Source organism: Oncorhynchus gorbuscha, linkage group LG26 (assembly GCF_021184085.1).
Source record: "Oncorhynchus gorbuscha isolate QuinsamMale2020 ecotype Even-year linkage group LG26, OgorEven_v1.0, whole genome shotgun sequence".
Lineage (NCBI taxonomy): Eukaryota > Metazoa > Chordata > Actinopteri > Salmoniformes > Salmonidae > Oncorhynchus > Oncorhynchus gorbuscha.
The window spans coordinates 16,409,651-16,433,696 of NC_060198.1; the positions used below are offsets into that span (position 1 = coordinate 16,409,651).

At 41.7% G+C, this 24,046-nt stretch overlaps 1 protein-coding gene across 2 annotated transcripts; it reads right to left on the bottom strand.

The window, feature by feature from the left end:
• Positions 1 to 1,521: 1,521 nt before the first annotated feature.
• LOC124016292 lies at positions 1,522 to 9,875 on the bottom strand. Of its 2 annotated transcripts, none has more exons than XM_046331838.1 (8): positions 9,752 to 9,875; positions 8,742 to 8,950; positions 8,469 to 8,634; positions 5,421 to 6,293; positions 5,214 to 5,279; positions 4,003 to 4,095; positions 2,501 to 3,396; positions 1,522 to 2,381 (listed from the first exon to the last, which is right to left on the bottom strand). In XM_046331838.1, exons 2-8 carry the CDS (start codon positions 8,931 to 8,933, stop codon positions 2,295 to 2,297), a joined length of 2,373 nt encoding a protein of 790 aa, XP_046187794.1. In that variant the 5' UTR covers positions 8,934 to 8,950; positions 9,752 to 9,875; the 3' UTR covers positions 1,522 to 2,294. The 2 variants fall into 2 exon arrangements, with proteins under 2 accessions (XP_046187794.1, XP_046187795.1); XM_046331839.1 differs by lacking the exon at positions 9,752 to 9,875 and adding an exon at positions 9,062 to 9,285.
• Between the last annotated feature and the right edge of the window lie 14,171 nt (positions 9,876 to 24,046).

Sequence of the window (24,046 nt, forward strand, 5' to 3'; positions counted from 1 at the left end):
CTAATATATAACCTTAATTTAAAAAGGTTACATTCTGGACTGTCACCACAAAAAAATGAAAACCTTAGCTTCAGTGTCCAAATACATATGGTGAGTATGCATCTTGTCAAGCTCTCTATTTGTGTATAAGACCGAGAGAATGTTGCTGGTAGGAAGTAAAACTGAAGCATGTCACTGCCTTGACTCACATTGTGCCTATTTGACATCTCTTTCGGTTGTCCATTGATGGTTATCTCTGGCGCGACCCACGCTTGGATTGCGTCCTACCTGACAGGTCGCTCCTACCAGGTGGCGTGGCGAGAATCTGTCTCCTCACCACGCGCTCTCACCACTGGTGTCCCCCAGGGCTCTGTTCTAGGCCCTCTCCTATTCTCGCTATACACCAAGTCACTTGGCTCTGTCATAACCTCACATGGTCTCTCCTATCATTGCTATGCAGACGACACACAATTAATCTTCTCCTTTCCCCCTTCTGATGACCAGGTGGCGAATCGCATCTCTGCATGTCTGACAGACATATCAGTGTGGATGACGGATCACCACCTCAAGCTGAACTTTGGCAAGACGGAGCTGCTCTTCCTCCCGGGGAAGGACTGCCCGTTCCATGATCTCGCCATCACGGTTGACAACTCCATTGTGTCCTCCTCCCAGAGCGCTAAGAACCTTGGCGTGATCCTGGACAACACCCTGTCGTTCTCAACTAACATCAAGGCGGTGGCCCGTTCCTGTAGGTTCATGCTCTACAACATCCGCAGATTACGACCCTGCCTCACACAGGAAGCGGCGCAGGTCCTAATCCAGGCACTTGTCATCTCCCGTCTGGATTACTGCAACTCGCTGTTGGCTGGGCTCCCTGCCTGTGCCATTAAACCCCTACAACTCATCCAGAACGCCGCAGCCCGTCTAGTGTTCAACCTTCCCAAGTTCTCTCACGTCACCCCGCTCCTCCGCTCTCTCCACTGGCTTCCAGTTGAAGCTCGCATCCGCTACAAGACCATGGTGCTTGCCTACGGAGCTGTGAGGGGAACGGCACATCAGTACCTCCAGGCTCTGATCAGGCCCTACACCCAAATAAGGGCACTGCGTTCATCCACCTCTGGCCTGCTCGTCTCCCTACCACTGAGGAAGTACAGTTCCCGCTCAGCCCAGTCAAAACTGTTCGCTGCTCTGGCTCCCCAATGGTGGAACAAACTCCCTCACGACGCCAGGACAGCGGAGTCAATCACCACCTTCCGGAGACACCTGAAACCCCACCTCTTTAAGGAATACTTAGGATAGGATAAAGTAATCCTTCTCACCCCCCTTAAAATATTTAGATGCACTATTGTAAAGTGGCTGTTCCACTGGATGTCATAAGGTGAATGCACCAATTTGTAAGTCGCTCTGGATAAGAGCGTCTGCTAAATGACTTAAATGTAATGTAATGTAAATGTTTTCAATAACTCTTGTCATGGTAATTTCCCGTATTACAAAGTGAAAGGAGAGTTTACAAACCACACACAAGTCAGAGTTATACTTTAAACTTAATATTTTAATAATATGAGCTTCACCATAGCCCTGTGACCCTCAGATAAATTCAGTGTCTATAAATGAATTCTGAGTGTCAACATAATGGCAACAGATCTTTTATAGCAAAGATCCACCCCTCTCACTTACATGACGAACCACAGATAATAGGAAAACAGCACAAAGGCCTTTTAATTGAGAGAGGAGTATCCCATAGCCAGATAGCATTAGCTATAAATTATCGTTCAGTTTGCTCTCTAAGACGAGGTTCTAATCTCGTTCTTGGTACTTCATATTACCTCATCCAATGGCATATATCAATTGTCAGTTCTAGATACTCCCATCTCAAATACACCCCTCCTGGACAAACTCCCAGAGGGTAGTGAGCCTCTAGGTCATATACTAAATCAAGACAAGGGCAACATCAGAGGGGACATACAATGGTTCCAGACATTACCACACTCCTCCCCCCAATGGAAAAAGGAGGGAGTGACTGGAATACAGACATGGTGGGGCCCTTCACATGGTTTAACAGATATATTAATTATGAAGACAATGTTTAAACCTGACTTTTCCCTTTCTGATATTCTGCCTATTACCAGACATGTAAAAGACAAGTCTGACCTCTCCTCTCTCTGGGCCCAGTGACTTTTCCCTAGAGAAGAGAAGAAAATGCAACTGCCAACAGTATAGTCCAAAAGAAGACATTCTAATGACAAGTATAAAATAATTAAAACATATTTTTTATCTATGTTACCTAACTAATTCCGATTCAGCTACGGCACTCTTCAAGGAACTATCAGTCTGCTGACAGACATGACCTCGCGCAAAGTTCGGAAGCAATTGTTTGTGTACTTTTCCAATGTACCAGCCTCCTAGAGAGAGAAAAAGAGAGTGAGTGAGCCAAGAAGCAACAACAGGTTGAGTTATGAGTACAACTTAGCTATTTAGCGAATATTCAAATGTTACAAAATTTGCTTGAAAAAAAGCAAACCTGGCACAGTCGGGGCAGCATTGATGAAAGGTAGTTGAACCCCATTGGCTCCTGGCTATACCACATGCTGTCACTGGTGATGACCATCTTCTTAGGATGGAGGTAGAGGGCGGTGGCATCTGGCGGGATCTTGCTCAGATACTTCTCCAAGGAGGCGACTGGACAGAGTGGACTATCAGGGTTCTGAAACATGATTCCACAGCGATTCTGCAAGTTATGCTCTTCTGCATCTTTGTGATTCGGTCTTTCTTCTTTGGAAGTCAGCGTTGCATATTTTGCTCCGTTTTCATCGTACCTTATAACAAACGACTGTGGTGTTAGCCGTCTATTGCCCTCTTTTCCTCTGGGGCCAAAGTGTAACTGGATATCAAACCACACTTTGTTCACTAGTCCTCTGGGTGTGTAGGGGCTTAGCACAGTAGAGTTTTGAAGAATCTCAAGGTCTTGTGCTGTAATCACCTTAGGATGGGTAGTTTTGTCCCTGCCCTCTCGTCTGAGTTTCTTTAGTACCCCAAGAAATACATTATTAGAGGAGGTAAACTCACTGTCCTTCATCAAGCACCAGGATCTGCTAAGGGGAGGGAGGTTAATGAATCTGTTCACGCCAGCCCGGATTCCGATATAGCTTGGGATGCAATACTCCCCACCTTTACCCCTTCGAACAGAGCAGTAAAAATCTCGCAAGAGGACATTCATTTCAGATTTCTCAATGGTTGAAAAATCCACTATCATCTGTTTCTCGGTCAGCCAGTCCTTAAAGCAGTTTATAGCCCACAAAGTTTGCTTGTTGGTTGCTTGTACAATGCTGCTCTTTTCTAATTGATCTAATACTTCAGTGTCTACCTCTGCATGTCTTGACACCATGGGCCTATCCGTATCCATGTTCAGCGACTCTTCTACAAACAGATCAAATGAATCAAATGTTATGTTTGCAAATTCATCTTTGAGATAACTGTGACAATGTTTTGTTAAGGCGTCAGCATGCTTCAGTTCAAATGAAAACATGGCAATAGTACTGTTGGTCCATTTTGATACGCTTCCTCAAAACAGTCAGAATGGATCTAAATAACTCAAGAAATCTGTTATTAATTTAGACGTTTTTGTAGTGGAGATCTTAGTTAGATGTAAAATTGCGAGACTAAGATGTTTGGTGCAGTATTTCTTAATGAAAAGATTTGCATCAAAACGAGTAATCTCCCGTTGAATGGCAAAAAAAAAATACTTTATTTAAGAATCCTAATCACCGAAGGGGCGTAGACTTTAGTTCCGAACTTCAGCTTGCCTTAAGAAAAAAAATGGTGTACCCGAACAGCCGAAAAAACCCTCACCGAAGTCCAAAACGTCACAAAATGTTACCATGCACGAACTCTTCCGAACTGTTTTGGCTGGGAAGCATGCAGACGCCTTCACAAAGTTGCAGAACGTAAATCATTCGCAATGATACCTTTTAATAGTGAAAGTTATGAGGTAGCCATGAGGCAATTCCTTATTAAATCAATTACCTTTGTGTTTTTCTAGTTGATCTAATATTTCGGTGTCTACCTCTGCATGTCTTGACACCGTGGGCCTATCCGTATCCATGTTCAGCCACTCTTCTACGAACAAAGCAAATAGTCTGTGTGTGCAAGAACTCAATTCACCCTTGGACTCCTAAACAACAACATTGTTTTTGGAAACTTTGGCAAAGCATCAAGTCTACAACATTTGATGGCGGGGAGAGTGGGGTAAGTTGAGCCAAATGGATTATATGAGCCACCCTTGCTTCTAGGAAACCATACCAAAATGTTTTATAGTTGACCAAATATTTAGGAAGAGGTCATCATTTCATGGATTCTGTCATACAGCACCCCCTGAAAAATCTGAATAAAAAATAAACAAGGTAAAAAAATAAAAAATAAGTGTGCACTGGCACTTTACTAGTCATGTATTAGCAGATCGATATAGCAGTCTGTAGTGTGAGCAAAACATGTTCTGCGCTCAACATACTGCATGTTCTTCTCACTATATTTGCTGGTGAGTGGAAGTTCTAAACGGATGCTTCAGCTTTATATCACCAATGATGTATCTATATTTTGTCTGTGGTGATACTTTTGAAAGTGAAAGTGATTAAGTAGCCGTGAGGTTATTGCATATTAAATGAGTCATCTTTTTTATTTAAAGCAAATTTTATATACATGCCGATGGTAGAAATGATGAGCATGTGAATCTTGGACCTGAATGACCAACCATTCAGGGGATAGAGGTGCTCAGCTGGCTCATTTTGGACCCCCCCACTATCATGAAATACCCATAGCCCTGCAACTAATAAAGAGAATACGTTTGTCTTTAATATCATTTGAAAGCTTAAAAACACAGGATCGTAAAACTATTTAATATTTTTGTCTCAATGCTATATGATAGCAAATTATTGATACAATCCTTATTTTATGTTTTTCAGCTCCATTTATAGTATTAATGGAATAATCCACTCAAAAATGTTTTGTTGTTTTCTTCTTCATTAGTGCACTGCTTATCCAGTTCCAAAATGTTTTACATGTCAGCAATCAATATTTCAAGATATAGCACTTCAAAATGCAAAGTGTATTGTGCCACATCCTCATGATGATGTGTTTTGCAACATATGATGCATGTTGCATTATCGTGACAATGTGGCACAATACAGAAATGTAGATTGATTGTACAGAACCTAAGTTAATTGAAATATCAGTTATACCTGTTGTTTTGATTTTCTTTTGTGCTTGAATGGTTGCACCGTCTTCAGCAACGATTAGATCTCCAGCTGTGTGATAAATGGCAAACACGTGAGAACTGCAAATATACAATACGTTGTGACACAGATTTTATTTTTCAACATTTCATTTTTCTTTTTTTTAAAGGCCCGGACTACTCTGTGGCAGGGAAACCGGCTCCTAATGCTTACCTGTCCACATTTTTCTTTTTGGCCTTTGCATTTCTTGGTCCTGGTGCTCAGAGGAGTTAGATGTTTCATCAATTGGTATAGGGGTTCCCACTGGATTATTTTGTGTGGAGGGTTTGCCTGGCTGTATTGGTGTGGGGAATTTTGGCTGTATAGGTCTGGGGATTTTGGGTTGTATTAGTCTAGGGATTTTGGACTGTATTGAGGTGGGTGTTCCATTCATGCAGATGGATGTGGGGATTCCATTCAGGCAGATGTATGTGGGGATTCCGTCTAGCTTGTTTGATGTGGAAGGTTTTCCTGGGTCTGTTGGTGTGGGGAGTCCGTCTAGCTCGGCTGGTGCAGGGGTCCCCACTGAATTAATTAGTGAAGGGGTTCCCACAGGATTGGTTGATGTGGAGTGTTTGCCTGGCTCTGTTAGTTTGGTGATTTTGTTCAGGCTGATGGATGTGGGGATTCTGTCTAGCATAGTTGGTGCAGGGGTTCCTGATGGATCAATTGCTGTAGGAGTTCCAACTAGACTGGTTGGTGTAGGGATTCCCACTGGATTGGTTGGTGTGGATGGTTTGCCTGGCTCTGTTGGTGTAGGGATTAGGTTCCGTCGTAAAGATATGGGGATTCCGTCTCGCTTGGTTGGTGTCGGGGTTCCCGCTGGATTGACAGTTGTAGAGGTTTCCACTGGATTGATTAGTGTGTTGTGTTTGCACGTCTCTGTTGGTGTGGGTATTATGTTCAGTCGGATGGATATGGGTATTCTGTGTAGCTCTGTTGGTGCAGGTGTTCCCACGGGATCTATTGTTGTAGGGGCTCCCTCTACCTCGGCTGGCTCTGAAGACACTGAGGAGCACTGGCATTGGGACTCGGTGCCAAGTGTGACTGCATTATAAAGAATGATAGTTATTCAAATATCACTACAGAAGCTTTAATGTGGATGTCAAATAAAGAAACATGGGGTACACTACCTAGAAACCCAAAGCTCATCTTCAAGCTTAACTACAGTGAACTGGTTATAAATCTTAAAACAAAACAGAGAGCTGGAGAATAGTGACTATCCATGATGGGTGCATTAATGCCATAAAAATGGTTTCTCTTCCCAGGTTCCTTAATTTTTTCTTTCCTCTTCATATATATATTTTTAAACATTGGATTCAACAATCATGCCATTTGTCTGGGGTAACAAAGCCCATTGTATCTGTAAAGCTCCCTTGCAAAAGCGCAAGGAAAGTGGCGGCCTAGGCCTACCAATCTGTAAACATTAATAATGGGCTGCAAATGCCAGGGTATTAGGTTTCCCTGATAAATTGGCCACTGAAGCCCCCCCTGTGGAAAAATATTGAAGTCAAGACCGCAACAAATTCCTCTCTTCCAGCCATGCATTTTTTTAAATACATATATTTGTAAACTTAACAAGGCAAGTCAATTAAGAACATATTCTTATTTACAATGACGGCCTACCCCGGCCAAACCCTCCTCTAACCCGGACGACGCTGGGCCAATTGTGCGCCGCCCTATGGCACTCCCGATCACGGCCAGTTGTGATACAGCCCGGGATCGAAACAAGAATCAAACCAGGGTCTGTAGTGACGCTTCTAGCACTGAGATGCAGTGCCTTAGACCGCTGCGCCACTCGGGAGCAAAGCAGAGTGCCTAAACAAACTGACAAGCAATGCCTTTCTTTTGAGAAATGTTTTTAAGGAGCCTGATACCTCTATACACCTCAATGTTTTTATTATTATTATTTTGTTCCATCCTGGTCTGATAAGGTATTTGTTGAGTGGGGGAGAAAGGGTCTGGCCACAATAGAACAAATAAATAAGCAATTTGCATCATTCAACCAGTTAAAATAACACATTTGAATGCTCCGATTCCCATTTTTGTTATGTTATTTACATGTAAGACACTATGTTAAAGGGTAGATCCAAAAGGTTGAAATCCTCCCAGTACAACATTTATTTTATTACCCGCTACAGTGCCCTCCCAACTCAACACACCTTGTCTCACAGTCCTTCTCCTTTTTCTCCAACTATACGGAGGACTCTACTAGTCACCCCATGGAGACCTAGGGTAGCTAAAGAGTTAAATATTTAGATCTCAGATGATATCTGGGGAGAAACCCTGTCTAGAATTCACTCATGTTCCACCAATGACAGATATCAATTGATACAAAGTAATGCATAGGCGTCATTACTCCAAAACCAAACTACATAGAATTTACCCCCAGGTCTCCCCACAGTGTGACAGATGTAAAGCCTTAAGAGGTTTCATGACTTTTGTGTGAACATTTTTTATGCTATTCAATAGGTATATGAGAGGGCCATTGAATCTGACCCAGAACTTGCTTTCCTCGGTGGCTCAGAGACTGTTTTAAAATCATCCTATGAGGAACAACAGGCTCTGATGTTTGGTATGGTGGCTGTCCCCAAAAAATTATTCACAGAATGCAAGTCCCCCACCCGACCCCCTTACTTCCGCAGATAGCTATCAAAAATGATTAACACCATAAACATGGAAAATATTAGTTTTTACAGGCTAATTCCTCCAACAGAATAAAAGTAAATAGTTAAGTATTTTGTCTGTAATGTCTTTTCGTGTCGGATCCCAGTAAGGATAGCTGTTGCCATTGGAATCGGCTAATGGAGGATCCTAATAAATCAAATTATGATTTAGGGCCCATTTCTGGATAGAGACTGATTGTGACCACCGAATGTTATTGTAGCTGTAATATTGATGTCACTTAAAGGAAAGATTCAACGATTTCTAACGTTATATCGTCACATTGTATCATATAATGCAAAATGTGTCAAACTGGCTGTATGCTTGAATGGTGAATAGCTCAGATACACATGAAATGACCCCGGGGATTGATAAAATATCGCTCAAAGACGCACAAATACAATATAACTTTCAAAATGAGTGAATCTTTCCTTGATGCAATATTCCACGTTATGTCTAGCAGCTGAGTTTGAGTACTAAATTGTAAAAGAAAACCCTTCTAAAATAACATTTTTAAAAAAGAAAGAAAAAACAAACAAACAAACGTGGTACACTTACCATTCAGAAGACCTAAATAAATATTTCTCAAGGTTTCAATAGAGCCCGTTTCTTTTATGACTTGAGGGTGAGGGCAAAAGGAATCCATATCGATATGTTTTGTTCCATTTCTCCTTTTTCCAAGCAGGAGAAGGGGAACAAATCCCAGAGTATGTAATTTGTAGAGCTGAAATACAGAATCAGACATTCAGATTTAAAGTAGTAGCTAGCCTATAATTTGAAAAATAGTATTGTTATGTTTACCATTGTTATATGAGGAGGGGGAACACTTACCAATACTTTAATGGAAGTCAATATCTGAGAGCTATTATTATAATTGGGGCAATCATTGTGTTCCCATTCGTAATCATACTTCTTCAAAGCTTGTAACATCTTCTCTTTTGGATGGTTAAAGAAACAACTGTTGCAGGTCTTACTAAACACAGTGGTTTGTGTCTGACACTGTATACACAGTGAGCCTGGCATTTCATCCCTTTTGAAATCTGATGAGAGAAATGACAAGCAGTTTAGTTATGCCAACTACCACAATTAGCAAGATAGCTAGCCATCTAGCTAAAAAGACAGGTAAATACTGTAAAAGGCGATAAACTTACTGGGCAAGGGGTTCTAACTTCAGTACAGGGAAACGTTAGCTAACTAGCTAGCTTGCAAATAAAACTACAAACTAACTAGCGAGTTTGCAAGCTATTTTGTAGCTGGGCAGAGCACTGACGTCCAACTGAACCAAGCGAAGTTACACAGCACATAGGTCCTAGGATAGGATATGCTAATGAATGTCAATAGAAACAAGTTCAAACAAACGAAAATTAAGCAAAGACTGCTAGCAGCAAGCAACATGGGGGTGTATTCAGCAGTCATAACTGAAGCAAAACAATTTGCAACGGGAAACGTTTTGCAACAAAAACTAGAGTTTCTATTGGACGAATTCAGGTAGGCCCCTCCCGTTTGGTTCTTAGTGAAAACACCCCATACTTCTGTAGCATAGCAACAAAATCTTGTTTTTAACAGGTCTAGGTCTAACAAACGCGCTCTCCGGTGGGCAGATTAATAAAGATACAAAACATAATATTCGTTCGTTTCAATTGTAATTTTTAAGCTAGTTTGTAAACGTTACATAGTAGTACACATACGACCGTGTAATATGATGAATATAGTCACAGGTAAATGGATGGCACCATTTTCCTGTGACTATATTCTTAATATAGCACGACATGTCTTAACGTTACTGCTCTTCTAAAACTGTTAGGACGTGTATAAAACACAACATAATAAATATGTCTTACCGTCTCGATATGAACATAGAGCTAATTACTAGCTCAGCGATTTCGGAGTTGACTTTGCCCCTCTACTGTTCTTGATTAAATAATTATAATTTTTCTAAACGTTTACTTCCTCCTGCTGCTGCTGGTAGTAATAAAATAATAACTTCCGGTTTGTGCCTTCAAAATAAAAGCTCTTTAAATAATGACCGCTGTCTGAAATTGTTCAAATTCAATACGTTTTTTTCATCGGCCATATTAACAAGCTACTGCTACAGTGCTACACAATCATTTTATTTTTCGATTTTTTTTTCCGTAGAATCCTTACCACTATTACACCTGGGTACTTATCGGCTCTTAACCAATCATGCGAGTTCGTTTTTTTTTGCGTTGTTTATTGTTTTGCACATAATGTTGCTGCTACCGTCTATTATGACTGAAAAGAGCCTCTAGACATCAGAACTGAGATTACTCACCTCAGATGAGAGGAAGCGTTTTTCTTCAATGAGTCAGACGGGGCGAGATACTACAGACGCCTGACCAGGCCAGATCACCTTCATTCGCTGGAGAAGGAAACAGAGATTTCGCTGAAAAAGATCAGGGTGCCTTCTGAGGATCAGGCGACGAGTGGCAAATCTGCCTTTGCCTTCAGTCCTGCTAGCTAGCGTTCAATCGCTGGAAAAGAAATGGGACGAACTGAAAGCACGTACAGTTGAAATCTGAAGTTTACATACACTTAGGTCGGTGTCATTAAAACTCGTTTTTCAACCACTCCACAAATTTATTGTTAACAAACTATAGTTTTGGCGAGTCATTTTGGACATCTACTTTGTGCATGACACAAGTAATTTTTTCCAACAATTGTTTACAGACATATTTCACTTATAATTCACTGTATCACAATTCCAGGGTGTCAGAAGTTTACATACACTCAGTTGACGGTGCCTTTAAACATTTGGACAATTCCAGAAAATGATGTAATGGCTTTAGAAGCTTCTGATAGGCTAATTGACATCATTTGAGTCAATTGGAGGTGAACCTGTGGATGTATTTCAAGGCCTACCTTCAAACTCAGTGCGTCTTTGGAAACATCATGGGAAAATCAAAAGAAATCAGCCAAGACCTCAGAAAAAACCTTGTAGACCTCCACAAGTCTGATTCATCCTTGGGAGAAATTTCCAAACACCTGAAGGTACAACGTTCATCTGTACAAACAACAGTATGCAAGTATAAACACCATGGGACTACACAGCAGTCATACGTCTCAGGAAGGATATGCGCAAATCAATCCCAGAACAACAGCAAAGGACCTTGTGAAGATGCTGGAGGAAACGGGTACAAAAGTATTTATATCCGCAGTAAAAACAAGTCCTATATAGACATAACCTGAAAGGCCGCTCAGTAAGGAAGAGGCCACTGCTCCAAAACTGCCATAAAAAAGACAGACTACAGTTTGTAACTGCACATGGGGACAAAGATTGTACTTTTTAAATATGTTTAAAAAAAATATATATATATATATATATATATATATATAAAAATTTTACCCCTTTTTTCTCCCCAATTTCGTGGTATCCAATTGTTAGTAGCTACTATCTTGTCTCATCGCTACAACTCCTGTACGGGCTCGGGAGAGACAAAGGTTGAAAGTCATGCGTCCTCTGATACACAAGCCGCACTGCTTCTTAACACAGTGTGCATCCAATCCGGAAGCCAGCCAACACCAATGTGTCGGAGGAAACACCGTGCACCTGGCAACCTTGGTTAGCGTGCACTGCACCCGACCCGTCACAGGAGTCGCTGGTGCGAGATGAGACAAGGATATCCCTACCGGCCAAACCCTCCCTCCCGGACGATGCTAGGCCAATTGTGCGTCGGACCTCCCGGTATACTAATTAGTGCATGTAAACTTCTGACCCACTGGGAATAAGATGAAAGAAACAAAATATTAAATAAATCACTCTACTATTATTCTGACATTTCACATTCTTAAAATAAAGTGTTGATAAATTTCAGGAATTGTGAAAAACTGAGTTTAAATGTATTTAGCTTAGGTCTATGTAAACTTTTGACTTCAACTGCATATCCAGCATCTGGTAAGACATGGGGCGGGGGCCTATGCATATATGTAAACAACAGCTGGCGCACGATATCTAAGGAAGTCTCGTGGTTTTTGTTTGCCTGAGGTAGAGTATCTCATGACAAGCTGTAGACCACACTATCCACCTAGAGTGTTTCGATCTGTATTTTTCGTAGCTGTCTCACATACCACCACAGACCGATGCTGGCACTAAAACCGTACTCAATCAGCTACATACCGCCATAAGCAAACAGGAAAACGCTCATCCAGAGGAGGCGCTCCTAGTGGCTGGGGACTTTAATGCAACAAAACTTAAATCAGTTTTAACTCATTTCTATCACCATGTTAAATGTGCAACCAGAGGGGGAAAAAAATATAGACTACCTTTACTTCACACGCAGAGATGCATACAAAGCTCTCCCTCGCCCACCATTTGGCAAATCTGACCATAATTCTATCCTCCTGCTTACAAGCAAAACAATGAAAGCAGGAAGCACCAGTGACATGGTCTATATAAAAGTGGTCAGATGAAGCAGATGCTAAACTATAGAACTGTTTCGCTAGCACAGATAGGAATATGTTCTGGGATTCTTCCAATGGCATTGAGGAGTACATCACAATAAGTCATTGGCTTTATCAATAAGGGCATCGAGGACGTTGTCCACACAGTGACTGTACGTACATACCTCAACCAGAAGCCATGAATTACAGGCAACATTCACACTGAGCTAAAGGGTAGAGCTGCCGCTTTCAAGGTACGAGACTCTAACCTGGAAGCGTATAAGAAATCCTGCTATGCCGTCCGATGAACCATCATTCAGGCAAAACGTCAATACAGGACTAATATTGAATCGTACTACACAAGCTCCAACATTCGTCGGATATGGCAGGGCTTGCAAACTATTACAGACTACAAAGGGAAGCAGAGCCGAGAGCTGCCCAGTGACACGAGCCTACCAGACGAGCTAAATAACTTTTGTGCTCGCTTCGAGGCAAGTAACACTGAAACATGCCAGCTGTGTGATCACGCTCTCCGCAGCCGATGTGAGTAAGACCTTTAAACAGGTCAACATTTACAAGGCCGCAGGGCCAGATGGATTACAAAGACGTGTACTCCGAGTATGCGCTGACCAACTGCCAAGTGTCTTCACTGACATTTTCAACATCTCCCTGTCCGAGTTTGTAATACCAACATGTCTCAAGCAGACCACCATAGTCCCTGTGCACAAGAACACTAAGGTAACCCCCCTAAATGACTACTGACCCGTAGCATTAAATGCTTTGAAACGCACGTGGCTCACATCAACACCATTATCCCAGAAATCCTAGACCCACTCCAATTTCCATACAGCCCCAACAGATCCACAGATGATGCAATCTCTATTGCACTCCACACTGCCCTTTCACACCTGGACAAAAGGAACACCTATGTGAGAATGCTATTAATTGACTACAGCTCAGCGTTCAACACCATAATGCCCTCAAAGCTGATCACTAAGCTTAGGACCCTGGGACTAAACACCTCCCTCTGCAACTGGATCCTAGACTTCTTGACGGGCCGCCCCCAGGTTGTAAGGGTTGGTAACAAATACATCCGTCATGCTGATCCTCAACACGGGGGGCCCCTCAGGGGTGATTGCTCAGGCCCCTCCTGTACTCCCTGTTCACTCATGACTGCATGGCCAGGCACAACTCCAACACATTATTACGTTTTCTGACCGTGTGGTGCAAGGACAACAACCTCTCTCAACATGATCAAGACAAAGGAGATGATTGTGGACTACAGGAAAAGGAGAACTGAGCACGCCCCCATTCTCATCGATGGGAATGTAGTGGAGCAGGTTGAGAGCTTCAAGTTCCATGGCGTCCACATCCCCAACAAACCAACATGGTCCAAGCACATCTAAACAGTCGTGATGAGGACACGACAAGACCTATTCCCCCTCAGGAGACTGAAAAGATTTGGCATTGGTCCTCACACCCTCAAAAGGTTTTACAGCTGTACCATCGAGAGCATCCTGACGGGTTGCATCACTGCCTGGTATGGCAACTGCTCGGCCTCCGACCGCAAGGCACTACAGACCTATATACCAGGCGGTGTCAGAGGAAGGCTCTAAAAATTGTCAAAGACTCTAGCCACCCAATGTCGCAGATTGTGCTCTCTGCTACCGCACGCAAGCGGTACCGGAGAGCCAAGTCTAGGTCCAAGAAGCTTCTTTACAGCTTCTACCCCCAAGCCATAAGACCCCTGAACATCTAATCAGATGATTTGCATTGCCCCCCCCCCCCCCTGCGCTGCTGATACTCTGTTACTCTCATAGTCACTTTTATAACTCTACCTACATGTACATAGTACCTCAATTACCATGACTCCAGGCCCCCGCACATTGACTCTGTACCGGTACCTCCTGTATATAGCCCTGCTGTTGTTATTTGCTGCTGCTCTTTAATTCTATATTATTCTTATCTCTCTTATTTTTAACGGCTTGTAAGTAAGCATTTCACTATAAGGCTGTATTCGGCGCATGTGACAAATAACATTTACATTTACATTTAAGTCATTTAGCAGACGCTCTTATCCAGAGCGACTTACAAATTGGTGCATTCACCTTATGACATCCAGTGGAACAGCCACTTTACAATAGTGCATCTAAATCTTTTGATTTGATCAGCCAAGCCTTGTCTGGCAGTGAAACCGTTCATTTGGCCACATTCCTTCTTTATAAAAAACATTGCTGATATGGCTGACCTAGTTAAAATGTGTTTTCTACTGACAATTGATAAGTACAAACTATTGCATAAGGGGACAACGAGCGGATAAGAGGCAATCGGTAATTTCGATTAAGACATTAATGAGCGAGCTAGGACGGGCCTAGTCAATCAGTGGAGGAAGGGGAGGACCATCCTCCTCAGTGAATTTCCTAAAAAGATAAATGGTAAGACATTGAAAAGTTTGTCCTTTTTGAGATAAAACATTTCTCTAAAACAGGTTATAGGCTACATGTGCACCACCAAGTTAGAACAGTAGGTGGAATTAAGAGGGGTAAATAAACCAAATGATTAGGGTGAGGCACATGGGCTACTAACAGCTTACTACACAACATATACTTAGTATTACTAATACATATCTCCCTAGCATATTACATAATTTATGCAGCAGCATACAAGACATTTTTGGACTCACCTTGTTGTGCTGTGCTCAAACAGGAAGGTGGCACGGCAATCCGTGTGCAAATTTTGTCATAAAAGTCTGGCATTCTCTGGATTTATGGTGCTTTCAAGACTGCTGGGAACTCTGAAAAAAGCAAGGTCAAATCATGATGACGTCATTGGTCGTAGCTCTAGAAAGAGGCCCGAGTTCCCGATTTACAATTACGAGTTGGATGACTTGTTCAAAACGTATTTCCTAGTCGGAGCTAGTTTTTTTTCTCCAGAATTCCCAGTTGTCTTGAACTCACTGAAATCAAGTTTTAACAGTTGTTTTGAGCGCGGCACAAATCATGCTTCATTGACAGCATGGCCAATGTTGAATGTTTATAATTCTAAACTTGAAAAGAGACACTTAATCCCAGATTTGGGACCACACAGCCACTCCACTGAATATCAGGCTAGTGATTGTTTTGCAATGCTTGTAGTTAGCCACCGTCACTAATTCCTCCCAAACCACTTATTGTTGAATTTGCGGTTTCCAACTTGTTCTGAAATGTTTATGTCCAATGGCCGATGACCACCAATACGTTTTATCTATAATTTCTATCTATAATTTCATATGACAAGGATTAAAAAGGATTTAGCAGTAGATTGTCGACTTGATTCATGATAATGACTGCTAGTCAAGATTTTGAAAATATGACATTGACATGATCAGTGGCCTGAATTACGGATCTCCACTGTGGCCAATATACCATGGCTAAGGGCTGTTCTTAGGACATAACCCTTAGCCGTGGTATATTGGCCATATACCACAAAGAACAGACTTTAGCCGTGGTATATTGGCCATATACCACAAACACCTGAGGTGCCTTATTGCTATTATAAACTGGTTACCAAAGTAATTAGAACAGTAAAAAGTATGTTTTTGTCACTCCCATGGTACAGGTCTGATATACCATTGCTTTCAACCAATCAGCATTCAGAGCTCAAATCACCCAGTTTATAATTGTAAATCAATCCCGTTTGCGCATGTGCATAACTATAGATGCATCTGACAGGAGAGTTTGAGTGATGAAAGTTGGACAGAGGATCTCGAAATCTCTGCAAAAAACACGGAAGAACTTCAAAAAATGAACGTTAAGCTATTTTCTGGCAATTGTGCCATTATGTGCCAGATGTTAAGACTACAAACCATTATAAATGGCCTATTTTCGAGATTGACTTGTTATTTCAGTAGGCATAGGCTCCATGACTAAAATCTCGGTTTAAATTGCTATTTAACTTTGCCATGGTTTGCTGAGCTAGATACAGGTAGCCTATAGACCCTGATAGGCCAACATGCCAACAACAAATTTCAGGGAAAAGTCCACAATGAAACTGACGTTAAATGTGTAGAATTTGCGATAGAGCTGTGAATGTGTGTGTATATATATATATATATATATATATATTCAAACATTTTTTAAAGAGAAATGTGACCAATACATTTTCAAACGCAACATAATTTTCAAAGTAGCCCAATTTGGCGGAAAAACTACGAACATGGCAACACTGACACTCATATTGCACACAATCCATAGTTAAGGCTGTATAGTAATATAATATAATAATAGTATATGCCATTTAGCAGACGCTTTTATCCAAAGCGACTTACAGTTATGTGTGCATACATTCTACGTATGGGTGGTCCCGGGAATCGAACCCACTACCCTGGCGTTACAAGCGCCATGCTCTACCAACTGAGCTACAGAAGAGGAGGCTGGTGGGCGGAGCTATAGAAGGACAGACTCATTGTAATGGCTGGAATGGAATTAATGGAACAGAGTCAAACAGGATTTCCATAGCTCTTTTCCTATAGCTCATCCCACCAGCCTCTTCTGCTGTACAGCCTTAACTATGGATTGTGGATCCATAAAATGGGATATCACCCTACTCTGTGACACCCACAACTGTGGCGAGTTTACACAAACATTAGCATCATGGCTCTTATTGCGGGACTTTGACTGTGGGGAATCACCTACCCAATCAGCGTATTGACATTCATATTGCACAACCATGAGGTCTGTAAACCAGTGTGAAATATAAGTTTGTTATATGTATTTGTAGTAATAGAATACATACAATAACTCAAAAAAGAAAAAGTACAAAAAGTAGGAAGTAGTAATAATAATAATAATAATAATATCAAATAATGTGATGTTTATACATTTTATTTTTCTTGGCACAATTTTCCTTGATAAGTCACTCTCACTTAGATATCATGTTGAAAACTGCAAACATTTCTCTCCTATGGCAAAATGTGTAAAATTGCAGGAAATAAGCTTTAAAACTGCAACATTTTCTCTGCCCCATGCCAAAATGTATAGAATTGCATGAAATTAAATATTCTGAAAAAAGCTCTGAAACACTTAGGGTCCCCAAAATCCTAGGGCAGGCTCTGACTGCATGTGTGGTTATAGAGCTCGCCAGCTTGTAGTCCTGAAAAACAGACATAAGTTACCTCTGGTTCGTTCAGCTATTCCTATGGGGAAAATTAATGAGGAAAGAATAGGGTTTTGGGATAAACACCAAACATAAGGTCTGAGGTTGACACAGGTTTAGGAGATCTGTGAGATGATATCAGTCAGTTAACATCACCTTTATGAATTAAAATGATAGGTGCTTTTTTTTAAATGACACAAATGCTTCAAAATTCACAAAAAGTGATGTTAGCTAATGAACATTATCTCAGAAGACAAAACGTATAAGATCTCCTAAGCCTGTATTTATCACAGACCTTATTTTTTGTGTTTATCCAAAAACCCTACAACTCCATTAATTTCCCCATAGGCTTTGTAAAACTAACTATGGCGGAGTTAGTGCCTACAAAAAAGACACTATTACTATTTATCTCTATAGTTTTGGGCATGCAGACCTGCGAGACACTCATAAATTCAGATTTTTTTGTGGCCCCCACCCCCATCAGTTGCTCATCCCTAAACTGTCCAGCAGGGCAGTGTCTTACTGCTTGCCTGGCTCCTTGGACTGAGGACAGCAAGGAGTCACCATGCCAGGTAGTCCTGAGGCATGGTCCTAGGGCTCAGGTCCTCCGAGAGAGCGAAAGAAAGAGAGAATTAGAGAGAGCATACTTAAATTCACACAGGACACCGGATAAGACAGGATAAGTACTCCAGATATAATAAACTGACCCTAGCCCCCCGACACACAAACTACTGCAGCATAAATACTGGAGGCTGAGACCAGAGGGGGCAGGAGACACTGGCCCCATCCGATGATACCCCCAGACAGGGCCAAACAGGAAGGATATAACCCCACCCACTTTGCAAAAGCACAGCCTCCACACCACTAGAGGGATATCTTCAACTACCAACTAACCATCCTGAGACAAGGCCGAGTATAGCCCACAAAGACCTCCGCCAAGGCACAACCCAAAGGGGGGGGGGGCACCAACCCAGACAGGAAGATCACATCAGTGACTCAACCCACTCAAGTGACGCACCCCTCCTAGGGACTGCATGAAAGAGCACCAGTAAGCCAGTGACAGCCCCTGTAATAGGGTTAAAGGCAGAGAATCCCAGTGGAAAGAGGGGAACCGGCCAGGCAGAGACAGCAAGGGCAGTTCGTTGCTCCAGAGCCTTTCCGTTCACCTTCACACTCCTGGGCCAGACTACACTCAATCATATGACCCACTGAAGAGATCAGTCTTCAGTAAAGACTTAAAGGTTGAGACCGAGTTTGCGTCTCTCACATGGGTAGGCAGACCATTCCATAAAAATTGAGCTCTATAGGAGAAAGCCCTGCCTCGAGCTGTTTGCTTAGAAATTCTAGGGACAATTAGGAGGCCTGCATCTTGTGACCGTAGCGTACGTGTAGGTATGTACGGCAGGACCAAATCAGAGAGATAGGTAGGAGCAAGCCCATGTAATGCTTTGTAGGTTAGCAGTAAAACCTTAAAATCAGCCCTTGCCTTGACAGGAAGCCCGTGTAGGTAGGGAGGCTAGCACTGGAGTAATATGATCACATCTTTTGGTTCTAGTCAGGATTCTAGCAGCTGTATTTAGTTCTAACTGAAGTTTATTTAGTGCTTTATCCGGGTAGCCGGAAAATAGAACATTGCAGTAGTCTAACCTAGAAGTAACAAAAGCATGGATTAGTTTTTCTGCATAATTTTGGTACAGAAAGTTTCTGATTATTGCCATGTTATGTAGATGGAAAAACGCTGTCCTTGAAACAGTCTTGATATGTTCGTCAAAAGAGAGATCAGGGTCCAGAGTACTACCATCAACATTAACTGTCAGATTCAACAGAAGATCTCTGTTTCTCGGGACCTAGAACAAGCATCTCTGTTTTGTCCGAGTTTAAAAGTATTACGTTTACAGCCATCCACTTCCTTATGTCTGAAACACAGGCTTCTAGCGAGGGCAATTTTGAGGCTTCACCATGTTTCATTGAAATGTACAGCTATGTGTCATCCGCATAGCAGTGAAAGTTGACATTATGTTTTCGAATGACATCCCCAAGAGATAAAATATATAGTGAAAACAATAGTGGTCCTAAAATGGAACCTTGAGGAACACTGAAATTTACAGTTGATTTGTCAGAGGACAAAGCATTCACAGAGACAAACTGATATCTTTCCGACAGATAAGATCTCAACCAGGCCAGAACTTCTCCGTGTAGACCAATTTGGGTTTCCAATCTCTCCAAAAGAATGTGGTGATCGATGGTATCAAAAGCAGCACTAAGGTCTAGGAGCACGAGGACAGATGCAAAGCCTCGGTCTGATGTCATTAAAAGGTAATTTACCACCTTCACAAGTGCAGTCTCAGTGCTATGATGGGGTCTAAAACCAGACTGAAGCATTTCATATGCATTGTTTGTCTTCAGGATGTATGTAAAAAATGTATGTAAAAATAAAAAGAATGACTGCAAAATTGAACAAACCATGCAACTCTACACACAAGGACTACTTTTAACAAATTTCCACTGAAAATGTAAAATTTTACTTGAAAAACTGTGCAGATGCCTCTGGATAAGAGCGTCTGCTAAATGACTTAAATGTAAATGTAAATGTAAGTTTGGAAACAGAAAAACGTCACAAACAGCAGAAACCATCATTCTGTTACCAATCTTTGCATCTGTACTGTTTTTCAAGTAAACATGTTTTGCAATATTTTCAGTGGAAATTGTGAAAAGTAGTCCTTGTGCATAGAGTTGTATGGATTGTTTAACTTGATAATCAGTTGTTTTGTTTGAGATATATAAAGTGAAAAATCGGAATCTCAGTGTCACTCTGTAACCATGGAAATGCCCATAAGAGTAGGTCTGGATTAAGTTGAAGTTTGAAGAGTTGAAGGTTCTATGTGTTTCAAGCCTTCAACAGATGGAGCGACAGTCAAGAAGGAACCACATAGCTTGACCAGAGGGAGGAGGTCAACTGTATCAAATGTAATTTTACAATGATAGGAAAATGTGCTTGAGCTACACTATATATACAGAAGTATGAGGACACCCCTTCAAATGAGTGGATTTGGCTATTTCAGGCACACCCGTTGTTGAAAAGCACAGAGCCGTGCCATCTCCAAAGACAAACATTGGCAGTAGAATGGCCTTAATGAAGAGACTTTCAACATTGCACCATCATGGGATGCCACCTTTACAACAAGTTAGTTCGTAAAATGTCTATGCCCCGGATAACTGTAAGTGCTGTTATTGTGAAGTGGAAACGTCAAGGAGTAACAATTGCTGAGCCAAGTTCACAGAACGGGACCGCCGAGTGTTGAAATAGCGTGTAAAAGTCATCTGTCCTCGGTTGCAACACTCACTACTAAGTTCCAAACTGCCTCTGGAAGCAATGTCAGCACAAGAACTGTTCGTCTGGAGCTTCATGAAATTGGTTTCCATGGCCGAGCAGCCGCACACGAGCCTACGATCACCATGTGCAATGCCAAGTGGTGTAAAGCTTGCCGCCATTGGACTCTGGAGCCTTGGAAACTCGTTTTCTGGAGTGGTGAATCACACTTCACCATCTGGCAGTCCTACGGACGAATCTGAGAAAACTACCTGGCTCAATGTATAGTGCCAACTGTACAGCTTGGTGGAGGAGGAATAATGGTCTGGGGCTGTTTTTCCTGATTCGGGCTAGTTCCCTTAATTTCAGTGAAGGTAAATCTTAACGCTACAGCATGCAATGACATTCAATGACATTCTAGATTATTCTCCATACAGAAATCGTTTGTTGAGATCGGTGTGGAAGAACTTGACTGGCCTGCACAGAGCCCAGACCCGAACCCCATCAAACACCTTTGGGATGAATTGGAATGCCGACAGCGAGCCAGGCCTAATCGCCCAACATCAGTCCCCGCAGCAATCTTCCAACATCTAGTGGAAAGCCTTCCCAGAAGAGTGGAGGCTGTTATAGCAGCAAAACGGGGACCAACTCCATATTAATGCCCATAATTTGGAATGAGATGTTCGACGAGCAGATGACCACATATTTTTGGTCATGTAGTAATATTTTCAAACACATTTTGATGTTGACATTTTTTTGCATTCTTAAATATTAGATGAATGTTTTTTTTTTTTTTAACATAATTTCATTTGAATTATAAAAACATTTTTGTTTCTGTGGGGTGTATTGGAACAAATACCACAACTGTCTGGCACCAAGTCAGTGATGGTAAAAAGGTTGTTTGTTTTAGACTGTCTTGTCTCAATTGTTACTCCTAAATCAGAAGAGCAGAATCCCACCCTTGCGTGATGGGGCCGCTGGGGGCTCAAAAACATACACTCCCAAGAGACTACACATACACTCCCAAGAGACTACGGTCTTCCCCATGGCTGAGGTATCATGCTGTGACTCTCAGAGCCCCTGACCCTAAGTACATTTTGTGTGCGTGTGTGCGCGTGTGCGTGTGTGCGTGTGCGTGTGCGTGTGTGCGTGTGCGTGTGTGTGTGCGTGCGTGTGCGTGTGCGTGTGTGTGTGTGTTTTAACAATAATTGTGAGGTCACCGCTGCTGTGGAGAGACTCTGTCCATTACAGTAGAGAACTTCATGGCCATACGAGAAAGCCCACATACAAACTACTACAGTTTACTATAGAATTCTGTAGTGAACTGTAGAATACTTTAAAATCCTATACTTTACACAGTAGTATCCCTCAAATGTCTAGTACTTGCTTTATAATTTTACAGAATACTGTAGAATACTATACACTATATTATCTCTCGATCATGTAGTGCTTACTTTAGAATGTTGTAGTATACTGGAGAATACTATACTACACACTGTAGTATCCCTTGATCACATAGTGCTTACTTTAGAAATGTTAGATCGATTTACTGCTAGCTTTGTCAGTGCTGTTTTGATTTTAATGTGCTGTCCTTGGAGAGCTCATGTTGGGGATTTCCTCAGAGGTTCCCCCTCGATCGTGTAGTGCTTACTATAGAATTTTGTAGTATACTATACTTAACTTCACACTGTAGTATCCCTTGATTGATTGATTTTATTTGACCATTTAAAAATAATACATCCACATGTGGATAATGCATTTAGAATATTTGTTGAGAATAATTATTTATTTCCATTGTGGTCCTAGTTTAAACATGTTACTCATTTACAGCTAACCCACACGGGATAAAAATACTATAGTATACTATGGTTTAAATACTGCAGTATTGCTGTATTTATATACTATAGTATTCACTGTAGGATTCACTGTTTGATTCAAGTGTTCTTGCAGATTGTAGTATACTATATTATTCACTTGTGTTTTTGCAAACTTTACTGTAGTGTTTTTACGGACATGACTAGTATACTGTAGTATTTACTGTAATGTTTTTGAGGCCATGACTGTCGTAAAGCTATAGGCTAAATGGAATATGCAAATGTCTTGCTTTTCAAATTGAATAAGAATATACACTGTATATTCTTTCACACAACACCATACCCCCGTGGCACCGTGCACTGGCACGCAACCTTTTGTCCCTTATTTGGTAGTGAGAAAGTTGGCAACCTTACCAGTAACTGAGCCAAATGTGAAAAATCTGTTGAGCACTTGAGCAAGGCACTTTACCCTAATGGCTCTTATAAGTCGCTCTGGATAAGAGCATCTGCTAAATGACAAATGTAAAAAGAAAAATAAGCTAAATTATGGATATAAGAGATGTGCAAAGAGCAATGTGCAGTTTTGGGATGATAGTGCAGGGTGCATAGTCTGTAAATTAATAATGTAGAGTGCAAAGTCCATGGATAAGAGGACCAGGTGGATGGTTGGTGAGGGCAATGTCATGGGGGAAGAAAGTGTTCAGGAGGCGTGAGATTTTGGTTGTGATTAACCTGAACCGTTTGCTAGAGGGGAATCTTTGGAAGAGAGTGTGCAAGGGGTCGTCGATGATCTTTTTTGCATTGTTCTTTGCCCTGGAGTCATACAGGACCTCGATGGAGGGCATGTGGCAGCCAATGACCCTCTCAGCAGACTGGACAATCCGTTGCAGTGATGGAGGAGGTGAGGATGGACTCTATTATGGTCATTTAAAGCTGAATTAGTACACATAAGAGGACTGCGGACCAAAAACACCTTGCATTCACTAAACATTGCACTGAGGAAAACATTTTATTATAGTAATTGTCTGATTGGGAACTACCATCTATCAAGTATAGACTTCCAAATTATTTATATTTGATGTTGTGAGGTTCTGTGTTATGCACTATAGCCCGTTACCATATCATATGTGATTGATTATTATCTGCTGTTGGCTTGTGTGGGTGTATGTGTTGTGCAACATAGCTGACTTGAGACATTGTGTAGCATAGTGTGAATTGCAGCTAATCTAGGGCGTCAACAGTTTTAGGGCCATGGGCCTTTCTCGTGGTGGAAAAATACAGAATAACATAAAAACTGTGCAATGAGTTGTGGGGGACACATACAGAACGTAGTGTAGAAAACAAACGGTCTTTTGTTAGATGCCAGGTGTGTGATAACTGTATCGAGAGTATGAGCGCATAGATATTCTACACAGCAACCGCTGACCGCTGAAGCGCCTAGGGGCTGGGACCTGCTCGTGCGCCAACAATCAACGATAGGC

Coding starts and splice junctions, on each gene's coding strand:
- LOC124016292 (XM_046331838.1), bottom strand. CDS start 8,933: ATGCCAGGCTCACTGTGTATACAGTGTCAGACACAAACCACTGTGTTT. Junction 8,635..8,741: donor TGACTTCCATTAAAGTATTG/GTAAGTGTTCCC, acceptor TCTGTATTTCAG/CTCTACAAATTACATACTCT. Junction 5,280..5,420: donor AAAAAGAAAAATGTGGACAG/GTAAGCATTAGG, acceptor TTTATCACACAG/CTGGAGATCTAATCGTTGCT.